Source organism: Melospiza georgiana, chromosome 9, assembly GCF_028018845.1.
Source record: "Melospiza georgiana isolate bMelGeo1 chromosome 9, bMelGeo1.pri, whole genome shotgun sequence".
Lineage (NCBI taxonomy): Eukaryota > Metazoa > Chordata > Aves > Passeriformes > Passerellidae > Melospiza > Melospiza georgiana.
In genome coordinates, this window is record NC_080438.1 from 22,688,482 (window position 1) to 22,708,553 (window position 20,072).

General features: G+C 39.3%; 1 protein-coding gene across 1 annotated transcript; it reads right to left on the minus strand.

Annotated features, from left to right (window-relative positions):
* Positions 1-2,429: 2,429 nt before the first annotated feature.
* LOC131087088 (riboflavin-binding protein-like) lies at positions 2,430-12,411 on the minus strand. The gene is made up of 5 exons (XM_058030482.1): positions 12,258-12,411; positions 11,442-11,541; positions 10,214-10,342; positions 5,838-5,949; positions 2,430-2,786 (listed from the first exon to the last, which is right to left on the minus strand). Exons 1-5 carry the CDS (start codon positions 12,394-12,396, stop codon positions 2,544-2,546), a joined length of 723 nt encoding a protein of 240 aa, XP_057886465.1. The 5' UTR covers positions 12,397-12,411; the 3' UTR covers positions 2,430-2,543.
* Positions 12,412-20,072: the final 7,661 nt, after the last annotated feature.

A 20,072-nucleotide genomic window follows, 5' to 3' on the forward strand; every position in this document is an offset into this window, starting at 1 on the left:
AGCTGATTCTTAGCCAGGTTGTAAATAAGTCAATAATTGGCAATAATTTTAATTTTTATCAACACTGTCTTGTTGATAAGTCCAGTTTAATTTATTGATAAAAGTTTTAAATCTGTTTCCTCAGATTGGTGTAGGAATTATTTCCCAACCTATTTCCCAAAGCATTTGACTACCATTGTGACATTTTAACAAAGATCTTAGTGAAGTCTAGTGTCACTAAATATGGAGGCATTTCAGTGGTGTGGGCCAGTGTGGCTCCAGAGGCAGGACATGTGCTTTTGGGCTGTGATGCATAGAGGCAGCACTAGCTGGGGATGTCTGCAGCCACCAGTAACTTGGATCTTTCTTTTCCCTGGCTGCCTTCACTGTGTATTGCTGTGATGTGTTTTTTAGCCATTTGTGTTATTTTTCATTTTGCTTTACTGAGTTATTCTAGTCTTTCTGTAAATGCCAAATATCTACTGATAGCATTTCTGAGTATCACAAAGGTTGTTTAGGGTGTAAATTACTGTATGTATAAAGCAACTAGACAGAGCAACAGTGGCTTAAAAGATTGGCATATTCATGTGAAGGTTTTGTAACACAAGTGTGCAAAGCAATGAGCCTGAGAGCTAAGATCACTGTTCACACCTCTGGGACCAGGGAGCTGTAGAGTGGAAAACTGTCCCTTAGGGACAACTGAGAAGTTATTGAATTTTTATCCTAGAAAAGAGATGACCTAGAGGAAATATGGTAGCTCTGCAAAATTATTTGGGTCACAAAAGAGTTAAGTTTGGTTAGGGTTCTTCATGAGTCAGTGGGAAAGTTATGAATAAGAGCAAAATGATCTTTCTTGGTCTTTTATCTTGCTGTAGGACCCAATGTTCTTCAAAAGCATGCAATAATCAGTCTTATGGGTCATCCTGAAACTAAGCATGGAGGAGTTGTTTGTTGAGAGTGGTTTCAAGAGTAATTTAGTCAGAGCAAAAAGAAAAAAGTGGAATGAGAAGAAAAAGAGCAGAGACACAGGCAGAAACAATTGTGCTATGCTTAACAAAAAACATGAAGAGAATGTTTGTCCATGGTGATACAGAAAAAGTTGATGTCACAGCAGTGAGAGGGGATAATTAATTCTTGAATTTTGAGCAAGCAAAATAAAATGCAGGAAAATTTCTGCTCTGATTGAGGTGCAATAAAGGACAAGAAAGAACAGAGTTAGTGAAATAGGGGGAGAAAAGGACTATCAGAGCTTTACAGAAGACTAAATTCTTGTTGTTTCTTTTCTAACAGTAGAACTGACAAATTGAGTTAGCACAAAATACAGATGTGGCAAAGTATCATTCTGAAAACAATTCAGTGCTGTTAGGAATTAGTCCATTGTTAAGTGTACTGAGAAGCTGGTTGGAAGCAGAGCATGACCTAATGGGTTTAGCATTACTTTTGCAGCTGTGTGAAATCATTCCAATAAATAAACAGCTCAGTGATGAAAGTGTGTTAGATTTTTAAGATTCTCCCAGTTAAAGAGGATGTGCCAAGTCATTGTTTTAACTGCGGAACAAATCCTTAAATGCTGTAAGGCAACCAGATCCTTTGGAAGCACCAAGATAATGCTGATTTTCACAATTTGATAATGTGACCCCCAAATCCAACCCTTCTCATGTTTTCTGGGGTGATGGCATTGCAAAAGGCTGTACAGAATGTCACAGACCTATCCACTCTGCAGTGATGTCAGAGGAAGTATGGATGCATAACTAAAAGCAGGATTTCCTTAATTTTTACCTTAAAAATCCCTCTGGGACTGGTGCAGATTTTTAGTTTGACTGTAATACTGATGCTGATGCTAGGAAACAGAATTACTGATGGGAGAGACCTGACTGGACCTGTCCCTGACACTTTGGTTTCTCAGAGATCATTATGCTTGGAATAATTCAGTGGGAATAATTTCACTATTGTAGGAGACTTTTCCACTGCCTTTTCTGAAGGTAAAAGTCCTGTGCAACAGACTGTGTATGCTGTGTACTGACAATATTTGGATCCAGGGATTTATGTAGTACACTATAAATCCCTGTTTTCAAGATTCAAAATAAATACATTTTCAGTGGTCAGTAGCCAGGCTCCCTGACCTATTTCTGCCTGAAGATTTCTTCTTTATCTGAGCAGACCCAGGCACAGAGTAACTCGTGGCAGGAGTGCTGTGTGCCTGTGCTAATGAGGTGTTTGGGTTGAAGATTTGGTGCATTCTGGCAGGCATGACCTTCCAGAGGTCTCTGGTTCTCACTGTTCCACCTTAAGTCAGCAGGGGCTGCCTGTGCCTCTTCTCTTTGAAAGTCAGTCCCTGGATGTTTCCTTCAGGCTTGTAGCTGTTCAGTTCAAGTCACAAGATTACACCTGTGCTAGCCTGTCTGGAGCTTTGTGATGCAGATGCAAAAACATCAGAGAAAGATTAGTAGAACCAGCATTGATTTATTATGTTCTAGAAAGGAAGGGATAAAGCAGGCTGGCATGATGCCCCAAGCCCAGCCTCCACCACGACTTCTCTTGTGCTGACATACATCCAACAGCATTTATCTGCTCTGTTCACCTTCCTTTTGCTTCAGTTTCTCGAACTTCAGGAGTTTATTTTGGCAGGCATGCTCCTCACTGCTGCTGCTGCTGCTGCTGGAGCTTTCCTCTGAGCTTTTGGAGAGGATGTACTTGATGGCAATCGAGTCCTTCTTGTTCATTTGCAAGCAGAGGCAGGAGGATTCACTCACCTTGAATGACTCCCCCCACATACTCTGGCACATGTCAGTCCCATTTGCATACATCTGTGTGTCAAATAAGAAATGCCTCATTATATTTAAAGAAATTGAATGAACAGCAGTTTGTATCAAATTGATCAACATTTATCACTTTTTAAAAATTTGTACCAGGATATAAAAACACTGTCTGGAGTAATTGACTGGCCTGTTGTGTGCTATGCTTCATCTCTTCAGAGATGTCTGAAAATGTTACCCAGTCCCACAACTGGCAAAAGTAATTTGCCTGTTTTGAGAGCAAGTGGTTACACAAAATGCAGGGATCAACAGCTGCCCTTTGTTTGCACCCTGGGGCTGACAGCCCAGCAGCTCTCTGGGGCTGACAGTTAAAGCTGTGTGTGAGAGCTTTTACAACTTGTAGCATGTCAGGACACTCTGACATGCCTTGAAATCTGAGTAGTGCTCAAAGTGCCAGATAGTGCTTTGAATACAGGAATCTTTTTATTTACAGGCCAGAGAGAGCCCAGTGGAGTCACAGCTCCGAGGGATCTCATTGTGCCTGCTGCAATGTACTTCATGGCCGGGCAGGACCTTGCAGGCAAAGAAAAGAGACATAATTTAACAACTGCTTGAAGAAAGTAAGTTTTTGTCAAGCTTCCAAGGTGCTTTTTCCAGTGGGACAATGGCCTTTCTGGCTCAAGAAACTGCGAATTGCAGCTTCTTGTACCCTTATCAAGTGAAACTGTTCTGTTCTTGCTACTATTGCATTTTGTAAGTCCTGTGTCATAGGACCTGTCAACCACACAACAAAGATACTGCTTGTTTGCTGAGCTCTCATTGTGACAATGTTCTGCCTGCTCAGCTTGAGTTTATCTGAATAAATTAGCAACTTCTTCTCAGTGTCCCCATGTGCAAAAAATTATGTTGTCTTTTGCCTTTAAAAACTATCCTTTATGAATAATACAAAGTCCATTTCAAATAGCCCCAATAGTAGTCTGTAAACCAGCTTCTCAGCCAATACCATCTCTAGCCAGGGCTTGGGCCATGGATGCTGCAGGTGCTGGAGAAGGAGTATGGAGGTTGGATGATGCACTGGGAGCAGGGTCAGAAAAGGAAACCTCTTCCATCTAGTTCTTTCCTTGTGTTCTCAGGGCAGGCAGATCTTAGCTCTTTCTTTCCTACTATTCCTGTGATTTTAAGTAGCATTAGATATTTCCTTCCAGCTCCTGTGCAGTTCTGAATTTCTACCTGCTTTTAGCAAATCATCCCAGAAAGTATTAAAGCCTGTCACATGGGTTTGTTTAGTTCTTTATGGAAGAGACCTCTATACACCCTATACTTGTGTCCCACAGGTTCTGTAGTGTGTTTGTACTTTTCTACTTGCTAAATTGATAATTTTATTTTTACCTTCCTCCTAATTCTGCTTAAAGATCACAGGATAATCAGAATGCTGCAGCAAATACATGGTGCACATAGTCTGTTTCCCCAACATATTCCTAAGTTTCTGCAAAGGATTCTGACTCTTTCACTTCTTGGAAAATGTCCTAGCCTGTGCATTAACACTGCTTGGGGAGCACCCAGCTGGGAGAATAATGACAAGGCTAAAACTGGCCATGGTCAGTTGCACATCCTAATATTCAGCATTTGTTCTTTATTCAGCAGTTGTCCCAAATGGGCCTTAGAACCACTTGCATACATCACATGTAGGGCTGCTGATTGCTCCTCTGTGTGAAAAAAGGAACTGTCTACAGTGCTCTGATGTGTGAGAGCCCTTCCATGAGTTGAGTCCAAACCAAGGCAGTCTAGTGTTTGTACATCATGTAATCTTCATATGGGAAATGTATGTTTTTTAGTTTCTCTGCAGAAATTTCATCCTTGTGATTACTTACCATAGCCTACTTGTGGTGAAAAACATGGGTAGTTTAGGGTGTGGTTCCATTTAGTTGAGGAATAGCTGTGCCTGGCTTCAAGTGATAAGACCTTGGAATTTGCAGATGGTATATTTTCTTTAAGAAATAAGTGCAAGTGAACTCAAGGTTAAAAACTATCTCTGAAACGGGGACAACTTGAACAGAGACTGCAGATTATTTATGGAGGTTATAATTTTGTTTTTCACTTCATCTGGAACTACTGATGATTTAGCACATCTGGGAAACTAAGCTGTAAGTTTCCACAGCCCATTTGTTTTTGGCCACCTTCCTGAGTCTGCTGATTAGTGTCACTTTTGCAAGGCAGATAGCAATCCAGCATGAACTGGACTGTGTTTTCCACTTATATCAGTTTCTGAACTGACTTCTGGAAGTACATGCACTTGAATTGAATTCAAAATAATGAATCTGCAAGCCTTACTACCAGTCCCTAAGCACTTCACCTAAATTTTGTTTATTTCTTCAATTTGGGCAGTTTTTCATGGACTCAGTGAAGTTCAACTGTTAAAAAGATTCAAATACACTTTTGAACTGTATTATATTGCTCTGATGCTAAACTTACTTGAGTCACTAGAAAAGTCCTACCTGACTCTGGAAAAGTCTGTAGACAAGGTTCCAGGCAGCCTTACTCCTGTAAGTCATGTCAGTTCTCATTTTATACACTTTTGCTCATAATATCAGTTATCCCAACCATTAAACATTCTCAGAAAGATGGGATGGAGAAGGACAAGGTGAAATAGAGAATAGGGCAAAGATACCAAATAGGCAAAAAAACTTCAAAAATTCCTCTTTGGTTGGGGAATTCACATTCCAATTTAAAAAGACAGAAATGTAGAGCTCCATATTGTGTAAGGAATGAATTATGAATTGCATCTGAGTGTTTCTGTATGAACAAAGTTCATTTATCTTTTACTTTCTAAATCCCACTGGGTTAAAATATCTGTGTTTCTTGGACTTTGTTTCCCAATTGGAATGAACAGTGATTAATTAAATGTATCTACCTACAGTAAGTGCTGTACATAAAAATGAATGTTTGAAAAATTGTGTGCTTGAAAAGTCTGATGTAGGAATGGCTTGAAACTGCTGAAGTAAAAATAATTCGCAGATTGCATTTTACTCCCATATATTCAGGGAAAAGACCCCAGAACTCCTAATGCCATAGTTTCTGCTTCAGTTGATCAGGTTTTCTTACCTCATGGTATGGAATACATTTATCCTTACAGTGGTTTTCTCCATTTTTATCCCACTCCCAGTCTGTCAGCCAGTTACGAACACATATGGAATCATCTTTGCAGGCTTCATACCTGGAGATTAGTGTGGAAGACAAAGTTACTTCTCTCACATTTTTCTTTGGACTGAGATTCAACTCCAAGAGATGTCCAGGGGCTTTGTTAGTAACATGGTGTGATTACAGTGCAGCTTAGCAACAGATCTTCAAGCAATGTGCACATTATCTTAGCTTGACATGTTCATAAACTCTGAGCTGCCCAGGAAAACCTAAATTCCCGTGAAAGCTAAACAGTTCACTCACTACCTTTTGTACTGACAGACTTAGCAAAGGGTTTGTGTTGTGGGTGTTTTCTGCTTGTTTATCTGATGTTTCTGAGTGGAGGAAATCCTGAGAGGGAGAGAGGGAGTTTCATGAATGCTGCTGTTCAGTATCATAACAGAGCATAGGTGTGCTAAGAGTGAACTGTCACTTGAAGGAGATGTGGGGAAAGTTTGTATTTATGAATTAATATGGGACAAGAAGAATGATGTTTGCCAGGCAGGGGAGTTGCTATGAGGAATGTGCACTGAAATAAGGAAATTCCACAAAAACCAAAATAATATAAGCTAATAGGCTGTCAGCCTCAGAATGACATTTTCAAAGAAGTTAAAAAAAAAAAGAAAGATGAGAGTCCTCTAAAGCATAGGTCTAAAATTTTGAATTTTAAGTTATTTTTAATTTGTAAGTGGTAATGTAGAAAAAAACCTATAAATGGCCTGAAATAAATTCTGGGTGGTCAATGTGATGAGAGATCTCATGACTTACCATTATCCTACATCATTTCCTCCCTTCCACTTCTCTTTTATGCTGTACTTTTTGGCTCTTACCTTTCTTAAGGACTTTACTTTCTGCAAATCAGTTAACATCTTCTTAAATTTATTCTCATTGGCTTGTAGGACTATTCATACCAGTAACTAAAAGTGCCAAAATAATGAGGCACAGCTTACAGGAAGTTCATGTTTAGCATGGTGTTCATAATTAGTGCCTTTGGATAGTTTTTCTGTTTGTCATTTTAATCTTCAGGGTCATGTTTCAAAACTGTTTTGATATCACGAGGGCTGCAGCCTTACATTTCTAAATGAAATATGTGGGTTGTCATGTGGTCACGAGAACTGGACATTGCAGTAGATTTGCAAATGCAGAAAGGTCAGAAGATGCATATCTGCAGTATCTTCACACTGGTTTTCTGGGCTTTTTGGAGGGAGAAAGAGCAATAACACATGGAAGGTAACCAGGGCCTGAAGTAAACAGCTCTGGGTCAGAAGACATGTACTCTCAATGGGTTCACCCCTGAATCTGCTGTCAGAGGTTGGGGCTCTGCTGGAAATAGAGGCTAAAATATGAGAAATTAATATGCATGGTATGCATCTGGTTTCCTCAGGAACATGAATTAAATATATGAATAAAAGTGTTTATATTTTTATTCACCATTATTTATTGACTTGTCAAGGTGAAATGTTTCCTAATCACGATTATTACCTGACTGTGCTTTGTTCTATAAGCAAGTGACAAGGCATAATTCCATTGTTATGAGTTTTTCTTTATCCCAATGGAAGTAATTATGAAATCAAGTTTCTGAAAAGTCATGGTTTGTGAAAAGTCTAATTTCTACATTCCAGAAACTGCTAAGTTGTTTATTCAAACCTTAACTAAATGTGAGAAACATTAATACTTAAAAGACCCTCCCTGACCATATTAGTTCCCTATGTATTAGGGAACTAATAGCAGAATATTTTTATTTTAAAGCCTTTTCCACTGTATTTTTTCTAATTAGCTCTTTCTCTTTTATAGGACACAGGGCCCTTCTACAGGTGAATGAGAAAGTGACTTGTACATTGGGCTCTTTCAAAAGCAATAGTTTAAGGACTAGTAAGAGCAAGGAATCCTAAAACAATAGAAAGAAAAGGAAGGCCCCAAGCTACTCAGATGGATTTCTTTTAAATTAAGTCACTGCTCATTCAGAAAACTCTGCACATTTCTGGCCACAAAGACATACAGTATGCAGCAGGCACACTCACAGTATGTAGAGAAACTAGGTCACATCACCAGCAGGGCTACAGCATGCTAAAGGGCTCCAGTGAATAGAACATGAAAAAATGTTACTTTAAATCACCAGAAAGAGTGGGAATTCTGTCCAGGCTCTTTTCTAGCCTGAGGCCTTAAGCAGGGTGAGGGAATGGGTTTGACACTGGCATTAGGCAGGCACACAGAGCAGCATGCAGGGTAATGGGCCATCAGTACATTTTTGATTCAGGCCAGGCATCTGTGACGCCAACAGGAGCCATAGATCATTGCTCAGGACTTGTTTAGAGCAGATCCTCTCTCTGCCAGGAGACTCTACTGGAAAGGAATCAGTTATCCTGGGCAGCAGCTCTCAGTCACCCCACTGTTAAAAGTTAAAAGTACTGTTTACACCCCAAAAGTTAAAAGTACTGTTTACCTGCAGGCTCTGGAAGTGCCCAGGGAACAAAATTGAGGATTTTGCAATGTAATATTGACCTGCATGATCTACAATTGACCTGCAATGATTTACACTTTGGTATAAACCTCGTATACAATAAAGCTGGCTTAAACTAGTTAATAGATGCAAACTAAACTTACAGCACACATTTTCTTCTATCTTTACACTTTCACTTGGTATAACAGTTTAGTAAAGACTTTTCATGCTGTTTATTTGGGGACACATTTGTTTTAGATAACAGTATTCTATCATTTTGCCTATTAGATCTCTTCTAGAACTCACAGGCAATGCCAGTGCTTTAACACCCAAATGCAATATTTGGTAATTGGTTCTGAACTTTAAGATTCAGAGCACTGAGGGAAATTCAAGGTCTCAGTCTTTATATTCAAGGAGGTCAATAATCTGGATTCGGTTTAGAAGATTACAAAAAAATTAGCAAGGAAGACTGCACATGACAAATCTGTTCCTGAGGCACATGTAGTTTCCTGACACAGAAATAAAATTCATTCCTAGAGAAACCTCCAGGAAAGGTAAGAAATACATCAGCCTTTCAAACTCATTTCCATTACAAATCCAAGCTATGCTTCTTGTTTCCTTCACTGGCACAAAGCAATGGAGACATATTTGAAGACAAATTCTACCAAAATTCTGCACTGCATACATGATTTTGCCCTTGGAGGGAATGGAAATGGATCCACATGTCAATAATATTCAACTTGTGTAAACTGTGTTCTGTATTTTCTGTACTTTTAAGAAAAGCTCTTTTATAACATTTTTAGAGTACTGTAATGGTTTTCCATGATTTTCAGAGTGGCCTAAGGGATCCAGACCATTCACAGTCCATTACTTTCATGGAAAGCTAGCGCTTATAATCTTATAGTGTGAACAGAGCATGGGGTGTTTGTGCTTCACACACACATCCAGACAAGTTCCTCCAGTGACTGGGCACAACATTCATAAGGTGCTGACTGAGTTTATGTGTCCCATGGTGATGTTTTTAAGATCCAACATCTCAAAACAGGGAGGCAAAGGAGAGAGAGGGAGGGAGAGATATATGCTGGATAATTACCAGTGGAAAAATCTCAGTACCCTACATGGATATAATTCTCCTACCCCAATACTAAGGACAGATAGGTGCTGGGTTGCCCTACCATGTGCCTTGCACTCAAAACATAATGTGATTCTCTGATGCTGTGTTTTAGGAAACAAAATTCAATGCTATTATGCTGCTCTTTGCTATTAATAATTTTAGCATTAGTTGGCTGCAATTGTCTCTGATATTCAGGCTTTTAGAAGAGATTTTAGAGAGTGTGATGATAGAAGGGATAAGGTCAAGGGTGAAAAATTAAGGAATGACACTAATTTGTAACAATAATTTGTTGAAATCCCACATGAGTTGATGTCTTTCCTGATTTTGTAGTGCATTTTACACATGCAAAACAAATGTATCATGTAATGATCAAGTATTCACACTGAAAATGCTCATTGCATAAATGATATTTCACAGACATGGACTTTCCAAAGGGTGGGCAGGCCCTTGCTGCTGCCAGTGCCTGTCAGTGTGGCAGGAGCTCCTCTGTCACGATTCCACTGCACTGCATCCTCCCCCAGAGCAGGGCAGTGCTGTCCCCAAGTCACTAAACTCATCTTAGTGTCCCCATCCTGCATTCACAGCCTGTGTCATTATTATTTTGGGGGCAGTAGCTTAGCAGAAGAAAAGCAGAGACAACAAACAAGAAATTCAGAAGCAGAGCAAGAAAAAAGGTGATTTAACACCACTGAATCACGGGCATATTAAAACGAAATAAAAATACTTTGATTAAAAAGCTGAACCTACCAGTCATCACAAAAGCTTTGACACAATGGAACAGCCTGGATAGCAGCAGTGTCATTGGGATGGGTCCAGTAAGCAGCATCTGGAGAACACCGGTAAAAGCACTCAATTTTCTTTGTGAAATCTTCACAGCTGTGGTGGATGAGAAAAGCCACAAATAAGCCTGTTTCTGAGCATCAAGGCTACAGCCTCAGTTTTCTAGGCCTGCTTTGATGTGGATGCAATACTACGGATTAGGAGAAAAACACAGAAAAGCATCCTTTGGCCCTGTTAATGCCTAAGTTTGAAACTCATTCCTCTGGCATTGTGCACAGGCTCTGACTGTGCAATTACCACAGCCAGCTACAGCACAAATGTTTCCATGCATATTTCAGCCCTATTTGTGTAAGCTTTCTGTAAACTTTTGAGGCCTTGACTTTTCCTGGAAACAACGATTCCAGGCGATAATAAAATGTAGTTTAAAACTATAGTATAAAGCTTTGTCTGTGCTGTAGCCTCATGGTTTCACTAATCTTTAGATTTTTCCCACAGCCCAGCTGAATTTACTTAAAATCACATACTGTGATGCTCTCCTGGGAGGGGCAGGCAAGAGCTGTTACTTTTTCACATCTGTTTTTGCTTAATTGTTTTGTACTTTCATCCCTTTATTTCTATAACTTGCCATGTTTCACAGCTTTAACATCTAACGGGGTACTAAAAATGTTAATTAAGGAGACATTTTTCATGGTTACAAAACCCACAAGACTGCAAGAATTTTTATTCAAAATTTTCAGCCTTTTCCTTTCTGGACTCCTGTGCTTTTTTTTTTGGTGAGATTTAGCAATCTAGTTGATGTGCTTTCTAAACAAAGGAAGAAGCCTGGTCTCTATTCATTACAGATCACTCTCACTGGTGGGTGATGGTTGGAGAGCTACAGACTTGCAGGGTGGTTGTCACCTACTGGGTTTATGGCTGGTTTGCATTGCAAGATTTGGTTCTCTACTGAAACCAAATTTGTAAAAACATAACCCTGTCTTGAAAGAATGGCAGAAATTGTGTAGGCTTGGGGATTTGTGGGCTTGTGTGAGAGGAGAAGAGTCAGAGGCTGGTCAGGTATAGAGAAATGGTGATGGGATGGGAGCTAGGCTGGGTGACATGATCTTTAGGGTATCCTAATGTCCATCAGCAGCTGGTGGCTGCTCCAGCCCAGATCAGGGGAAGCAGGACACAGCAAACATCAAAGCTGACTTACGATTTACTGAGCTGCCCACATCTGTTCCAGTAGCTGTCGCCTACTTTAATTACCGGGGAACGAGCCAATTGCTCTGTGAAGTCTGCATAGCAACAGGAAACTGTTGGGAGTAAAACAAAGATCTTGCATTAAGAAGTGTTCCTTTTTAACACTGTATTTGGAAGACACAAAATGTAAGATGAGTCTGGTTTGAACCATAAAGTCTCTGAGTAGTAACTAGAAGATGTACTCAAACTCTAATAATTTTGGTTGTGAAAGTGGCAGTGTAAATTCCAGGTGAGGCAGACTGACATAAACAGTGCTTTGTCAAGTTGTGTCCAGACAGTCCCAAGAATTTTACCAGTGTTCTGCCAGATGCCACATCCCCAGGGATAGTAATTTTGAAAACTACCAAACATGAAAAAAAAGAGTTGAAGAATTTTAATAAATACTGTACTTTGCTTACAATAGAATTTTGATTTCAAATTTTCCCATTTGGTGTCTGCTACAATTAATTCTTATACTAAATTGCAATAAACCAAAATAATCTTTGCTGTAAACATTTTTAAGCAGTTGGAACTACAAGAGAGGCAAACTGCATCAGAATTTTGAAAAGAAAATAAATGAAGTCAATGAGAGTTTTACAGCTGACTTCGTTAAGACCCAGAATCTTACTCTAGGTTAGCATGCAGCAAAATGCCAATGAAGGAGGCTTTTCAAATACAAGGTATACTGCATCTTATATATTTTTGAGAAATTAGGGGAAATGCCAGAACAATTAGTGTGTACAATGCTGTACTTCTTGACCATATTTGGAAAAAATTAAACCACTCTTACATTTAGAGTACAGAGTGCACTCTTGCATCTTTGGCTCAGGACCTGGCTTCAGTTTGTGGGTGTCTCCCTCCAGACATCCATGTTTTTGGCAGGTGGATGATGTTATGACAGCAAGGAGGGTGATAGCAAACCTCAGCATTGTTCTTCAGCTCTTTTTTCCTGTACGGAGAGAAGTCTTTGTTTACATCTTTTATTTCTAGGAGAACCCATAACATTAAAAGGAAGGACTGCATTTAAAATGCTACATATATGATCAAATAAAAATGCTCAGCAAAGATGCACACAGAAATACTAAGACACATTCTCTCTTCCTATGTGTTTATAACTGAACACAGCCTTTTGTTACATATTTCTGAGGTTTGGTGGTGATAAAAGTCATCAATAATTCAGGCTATGTATGAAAACATATCAAAATTTTCAGTATTTAAGAAAATTATTTTAAATTTATTCCACTCAGCTGAATTATTTTTCAAACCTTCCAAGAGACATTTGTATGTTTCACTAGATTCAAAGAAAATATTGATAAGTTCTAAAACCTGAAGAGTTTTTTGCACACTTGGAAATTACACATTAAATACAGCTGCAAGTGAGATAGTAGTGTTCACCACCTGAGCTGGATAAATTACATAGAATACTCACCTTGTTGGAGATATGCTAATTTATATTTAAGAATATGATCCGTTGTTTTCTGCCTCTTTTGTAGAGTTTGGTCAAAAATGCAAGACAAAAATGTTTTGTCTTTATGAATAAAATTTCTCTAAAGACAAGTTGTACATTAGTCACCTATAAAGATAAATCTAGAACTTTTTACATAAATCAATGCATTATTCTTTGTACATATTATTAATTTAATCCTTCATTCTTTAGTTAAATATTCCTGTTAACTTTTTGGAATAATTTTATCTGAATAAGCACTGCAGTTCTTCTATGTACCTAGACTTTTCAGATATAAAGAACGATTTATACAGAAGAAGAAAACTATCTCTTCAGTTTTGCAGTAATTTCTCACCTCTTTTGCTTTCCTTCTGGGTGATACTTCTCCCTGGAACAGGAACACTGTAAATTGCTTTTCCCATTTTCCACTTTATATACACACCAGCTGGCATCAGTGCTCCAGAATTTGTTTGCCCTGGAAGAGTTCCTTGACCCTTTGGAATGCTAACACAAATTTATCTCAAAAGCAGATGCAATGACCAGCACATAATGCCCTTTTATTGCTTGCAAACGTCGACATGATAAAGAGGAAAGTACAAACACAGGTTAGAATTAGAAAAACAATGGCTCTCCTATATTTCAAATGCCATTAACCCGTCCTGCCTGATTTTTCCATGATTCCTTGTATTATTAATCATTAAATTAATTTCTACAACAGTTTCATGGAGCTCTCACCACAAATTCAGGCTTCAGTGAATTCAAGATATTAAATGCTTCTTATTTCAGCCTGACTGATTTAATTCTGATTAATGGCTTGCCTTGTTACACAGTAATTTTGCTACCTGCCCTGGAAGATAGTCCATGTTTCCTGATTTCCAGTTCTTTGCTCTCTCTTTATAAGATCCCTTCCAAACCTGCTGCTGTTCACCCTGGTTGCCCTTTACCTGTCTCATATGTACCTTACAACCAGGCTCACAAGCACTACAAGAAATGGTTGATTGTACCACTGACAGTAGCTCCTGATGGGATTTCATTGGGAAACCTTCTTTCTGCAAAGAGCATTTGCATCTAAACATAAACCATTGGTGGTGATGATAAATGGTTGCACTAATTTTCACAGGTTGTCTTGCTGTACTGTAAAGAGCAGCACCCCTCAGTACCTTGCAATTATTTATATGCATGAGGAATGCAGCATCTGTTGGTTCTGTGTTTTAAATAGAACACTGATTTGTCAGATAATTCTCTGAGGCCATTATCTACTAATCTTTTCTTTTTGGAAAATACAGACCTTGGCACAGTAGAAGTGTGGTATGATTCTCAGTGTGCAAAGGCACATGCATGATAATAAAACAATCTCTACAAGCTGTAAGCACTGATTCCAATTCTGGCTCTAGCTGGCTCTAGTAAATGCCTCAAGGTGAGCCTTGCTGGCCTAAAAAGAGCCTTTTCCAGATGAGTGGAAACTGAGCAATTTTCATGTTCCAGAATGAATTTAATTAAGGCAAATTTAGAGAATGAATTTAATTAAGGCAAGTTTAAAAAGGCATAAAGTAACTACAGGAGAAAATGAAGTCAATCTAATGGCTTATTACCCATGCTTTCACCTCATGTGGCTTGATCTGGTGTTGGCTGAAATTCATGGGGCTCCTTGCTGCTTTGCAAAGTAAAGGATTGGTGTGTGCTGCTCAGCACTCAGATCTGTGTAGTCATACAAATAAAGACCAAAGTAAAATATGAACATTGACTTTCAGCCCTGTGAGGAGTGGACAGGCTGGCCAGCCTGGTGAAAAACACAGAAACAGTCCATGCTCTGCTCCTTCCTGCTTGGATTGTGAAAAGTTCATGGACACTGGTGAGGTGTCAGCATGCCAGGAGGTTCTTGTAATGCCTCTGCTCACTGAATTGGCATACAAATTATATTAAGCTATAGGAAACTGGGATCGCTCTCAGGCTTTGAGTATGAGCCAAATGGGACTGCTTGCTGGGAGATTAGGCAGAGTTTCTAGCAGCAGGAAGGGAAATTGTCATATGTTTGTGATTTCCCAGACTTGGCTTTTGGTTAGCAGTACATGTAAGCAGGCTCAGGGTAAGGAGCTTTTAGTGATGTTGGCTATACATCATCTCCTGAGAAGTGAATCTTGTTTTTTTTCTAAAAGTATTCTCTACCAATTGCTTTGTCTGATGTCTTATACTGGGAAATTTGTTAAAGGAATTTTCTTACCTCTTCACAGACTTGAAGGGGTCATTTATCTTAATTTGTTAAAATTTAACTCACTTTCCAGCCCTTGGTGATGCTTGTACTTTAAAAATTCCTACTGCTGTTTCATTTTAACTTTAATATCAGCACCCTGTAGCTTCTATTCATCTCTTCAGAAGCTAGAGGGAAAGCATGGGTGATGTTGAGGTATTGCCACAGAAAACAATTCAGGCCCCACAACAATAAATTATCCTCATCTGATGATTTAATTGATAGAGGCCAATGGTGTTAGCAACCCATGCATCTATTCCAAACCCACAAACTCTGCTTAGGTCTCACACATTAGACTCTTAGGTCTCAAGAGTTATCTACCTGAGCAATTTCCTCCTGGCACAAGCCATGGGCACAAAATTAGGGAAAAAAATGTTTAAAAAATATAGTTTCTAATTTCCCCAGCTTCTGGCACTCAGTTTAGTAACTATGTGAACTGACATCTTGTAACTCAACAGAGTGATCCCTGCTTTGTGAGTCAGATCTCTTAAATGATTGCAGCGAACCTTCATGCTTTTATATTCTTGGTAACTCTGCAAAGCCGATGCAGTTAAGGGAAAAATTGTTTGTACTTCCAACCAGTGACAATTGCCAGATCCATTTCCCTTCTTGGCACCCTGAAAGTGTAACAACAGTGTGACTGGAGGGAGACTGAGTTTCAGGAGTGTAAATTAGAGCAGTTGGCCTGTTACAGCTTTATTAGACATGGCAATGTCTGCTAATGAAATTAATCTGTTTGTTCCTCATGTCTCAGCGTGAGTCTGCATGCTCAGAGGTTGGAAGTGTTTTTCTTGTTAACTGTAACAAAAAATGTAATTAGGAGGACAGGTTGTTATCTAATTTAGTGACGCTCCTTTAAATGCAAAACTGCATTTAAAGTTGTATCAAGAACGTGTTATTATTTGATGATCACTGAAGTACATAACCTGGGTTTCCATTATGTCAGACTTTAGAACTGAGAGTTTGTCTTCACAGGTCCTGGTTGAATGTATCATGTCACAAGTCAAGCTGAATGCCAGGGGAGACACTCCAGATGGACTCAGTCTGGCACTTCTGACTCTGGAGAAAAACAGCTGAGGTCAAATCTTAATGCTACTGAATCTGAGGTGTGATTTGTTACAGTTCACTGATAGGATTTCTCCTATTCTTTTTTTCTTGGTGTAAGGAATACATCACAGAACAAAGTAAGGCTTATTTGTTTTATTTGAGTACACAAATGTTGCTGAGCTAGTTCTCCAACAGGGCACAGGAATGACAAAAGCACCAGTAATTTTATATAATGAAGAGTGTGAGTCAGTGGTGGGTAAAAAAGCAGATATTTTAATGAATGGTAGGTTTTAAAAGGAATCACAACCCAAACCAACAAAATTAGAATTGTAAAAATGTCATTTTAAGCCCCATGTTAGGCATTTCAAAATTAAAGGGGACAAAAACCTACTTATTTCAGCTTATTACTGAGTTGAAAGCACCTCTTGAAAGCATAACAGAATGCTCTTCCTTTGCCCTAGTCTTTCATTTGCCTTTCACATTCTGCTTGTCTGTTACTGTGGGGTTCCTTGAACCACTAACAACTACTGTTAGTTTTTCTACAAAGAAGGGTTTGGGTGGCTCCTGACTGGTGTGAAGGGGACTTTCACAAGTGACAAAGAAAATCTGTGTCCAATTTGACCTATACTCCAGAAATAACCAGCTGCAATCATGCTTTGAATTTAGACCATTAATATTTAACTGATTTTTCTACATCACTTATGTAGAAATCACTTATGAGTGATGAATTTCCTCTTAGGGGAATAGCAATATATTTTAAAAAATTACACTTGCATTATGGGTAATCATTATTTGAATGGAGATAATGCCTAGATGTCCCTGCCTACAGTTTTGATGTAGTGTTTTAAATACTTGGTGCCATTACTGGACTCTGGGTGGTCACATCCCACAGTCCTCTCTGTGCCTTGGTCCTGTACTGCCCCTTTCCCTCCATTGGGGAAAGTGATACAGCAAAAAGAAATCTAGTGCTTCCCTTGCCTCCAGTGTTTCTGTGTGAATCAGTTTCAGTTTATAGCACAGCTGAAGAAAAGTTTTGTTGCTGAAAAGGGTGGAATCACACTGAGGGTAGGACTGGAGAACCTCAGTCAGAACTGCCAGCCTCTGTGCCCCACTGTGTTGACATTCTGTCCTGTTTTTTTTTTTTTTTTTTAATTGTTATGTTGAACACCTTGTAATGAAAATGAAGAGCTGACAGGTCTATAGAGAAAACAAATAATGCAAGCACAAGGTAACAGTGAGATCATACTGGTCAACATATTAGAAGGCAGTGACTGGAAACCACCAGATGAATCACTGCTGAGCTTTTCCTGTTGGCATCACTGCAGGGATGAATGTTAAGGAGGACACGTTGTCTCTGCTGAATGACTCCCATACATGCCATATTAGTCCTAGAGAGCTTGACTCATTGTCCTGTGATGATTCTGTGGCTAGAAAATTGACCACAACACTCATGAAACAGGTGGGTTTTTGCCCAGTGCCTTTGTTTACATTGTCATCTCTCTCTCTCCCTGCACCCCTCAAATGGCTCTGCTCTCTGTTGTATAAAACAAGACTTGTTTTTGCTTCCAAATCCTTCCTCAGTTATCTAAGGCCCTCTTTGACTGCTCTCTTTCAACACAGACACCTCAAGTCTCTCAAAGTACCCAGTGCCAGCCTTCCCAGCACACCTGTTGGATTTCCAGGGCTGCTGTTTTGTATTTGTCATCCTCTGTTTGGGAGGCGTTTCTGTAAGTGACAGTAGAACCATGTGTAATCCTCCCCTTGGCCCTTCTTAAATCTCCTCTTTGTTTGGGTGCTAAAGAGAGGGTGACAACAAATCAGGATCTGAATCTACTCCTGCTGGCCAATCTCTCCCCCTTCCTAACGTGCTTCTCTTTTTGGACCTTTCAGAAATACACACAAATACAGGTATTTTTTTGTGGAGATGTATTTTGTCCTCTGGTCACACACAGGGGTAGCAGCCCTACTGCAGCAATTGCTGTACAGTCAAGCCCAAACTGACAGAGAGCAGCACATTCACTGGTCTCTTCCTCTGTTTAAAGCTCTAATGTGTTTGATGAGCTCTTGTAGCTAAGAAGTGCTGTTAACTTAGCTATTGCACTAAGCTCTCCTGATACTTCACAACCATAATTTTTATCTTCTACTACATATTATCATATTTTCATATTTTTATCTTCTATTCCCTTATCAGATGTAAATATGATACCTAGAACAAGGTTAGAGCAGTGCAAAGCTGTCACTTTGACATACTGCATCACTGCAAACAAGGATACATGTCCTTCATGGTATACAAAGAAGGAAAACAATTATTGGAAAGCAAATCATATCCATTAATGACTGGAATTTTGCTATATCTAGATCTAGCAATTGCCATTCATATGTCTGCTGGTTTACTTCATTAGTCTGTCCCTAGAACAGGCTAATAGTAGTAGTTTCCAGAGAAGATGCACTGGAATAATATATGGTATAGTATACTTTAATGGAAAAAGCCTGCTAGAAAGAAAGTTCTTCATAATCCTCCTAAGTCAATGTTTAGTTTGTGCCTTGAAGCATACCTGTTTACAACCTTCCTGTAAAAAATCCTTATGTAACTATGAGTATTTTTATTAATTACACAAATGTCTAAAATTTGACCTTCTTGACCCTGGGATGAGTTCATCTGCTCAGAGCATGGTGGTGATAACACCAAGGTTGTGGGTTAAATCACCATGTGGGCCATTCACTTAAGAGTTGGACTTGATGATCCTTGTGGGTCCCTTCCAACTCAGAATATTCTGTGATTCTCAAACAGGAGACCTCACTACATCCAGATGATGAGAAATTTTGCCTAGATTGTGTCAAGGTCCCAGACTTACAAATTCTCCTCTGTTCATTTGTAAAATCCTTTGTTTCTCACCATTTCCCTGGAGCTTGGGGGTGTTGATGGGGAGCTGTACTCTGTGGCTGCAGTCCTGTGCTGTGCAGGCAGCCTGGCAGGGCTGGGATAGGGATCTTGAACTTTGCTGAACAAAAGGATGCTTAATTCTATAAAGAACAATGGGTTAGTCTCAGTCAAAGCTTTGCCCAGCACTTCTTGCTGGCTCTGTGGGACTTTCTTACCTGTATTTTTTATTTTGCTTATATATATAACTGTATATATATATATATATATAAACTGCTTATATATATAACTTATAACTGTATTCTCTAGTTGTAGCATGTTGTTTTTTTTTTTTTTTCTTTTTTTTTTGGTGTGGGTTTTTTTTTTAAATTTGTGAATCTCGAAGAAAGAATGCTGTCACATGCACGGAGTTGGGGAAGCTGGCAGGAGTCAGGGTGATGACATGCAGCCTGTTAATTACTTGTCATTCCTGACACTCTGTGCAGGTACAGCACCACATGCCGCAGTCCCTGCCTTCCTCCTGCCTGACTGCACATTGCCAAGCATTAGTATTCCAGTGCAAAGCCCAGAACTTGTCTGTGAATGCCATTAGAAGTGGGTCACTAACAGAAGGTGTGTGACAGATTCACATGCAGAACAACCAAAGCCATTTCCTCCGTCTCGTACAGAGCACAAACACTGAGAGGGAAGGCTGTGTGTACAGTGTGAGTGGAATGACAAATGACAGGATGCAGTGACAGACTTGTTTGATGGCATTAGTGAGGCAGTTCTGCCTTGGAAACAGTGGAAGCAGGTGATCAGCTGGGCTATGTGTGCCACTGATTTTGCCAAATGGTCAAATTTAATAGGGATTCAAATGATTAAGTATTTCATTTTGAAGAGAAAATTCTCTTGCTCAGCAGAATGAGTTCTACTATTTAGCATTTTCTATTCTGTTTGGAATAAAGAGGTTTTAACCTCACAGCTTCAGTCTGCATATCTCTCT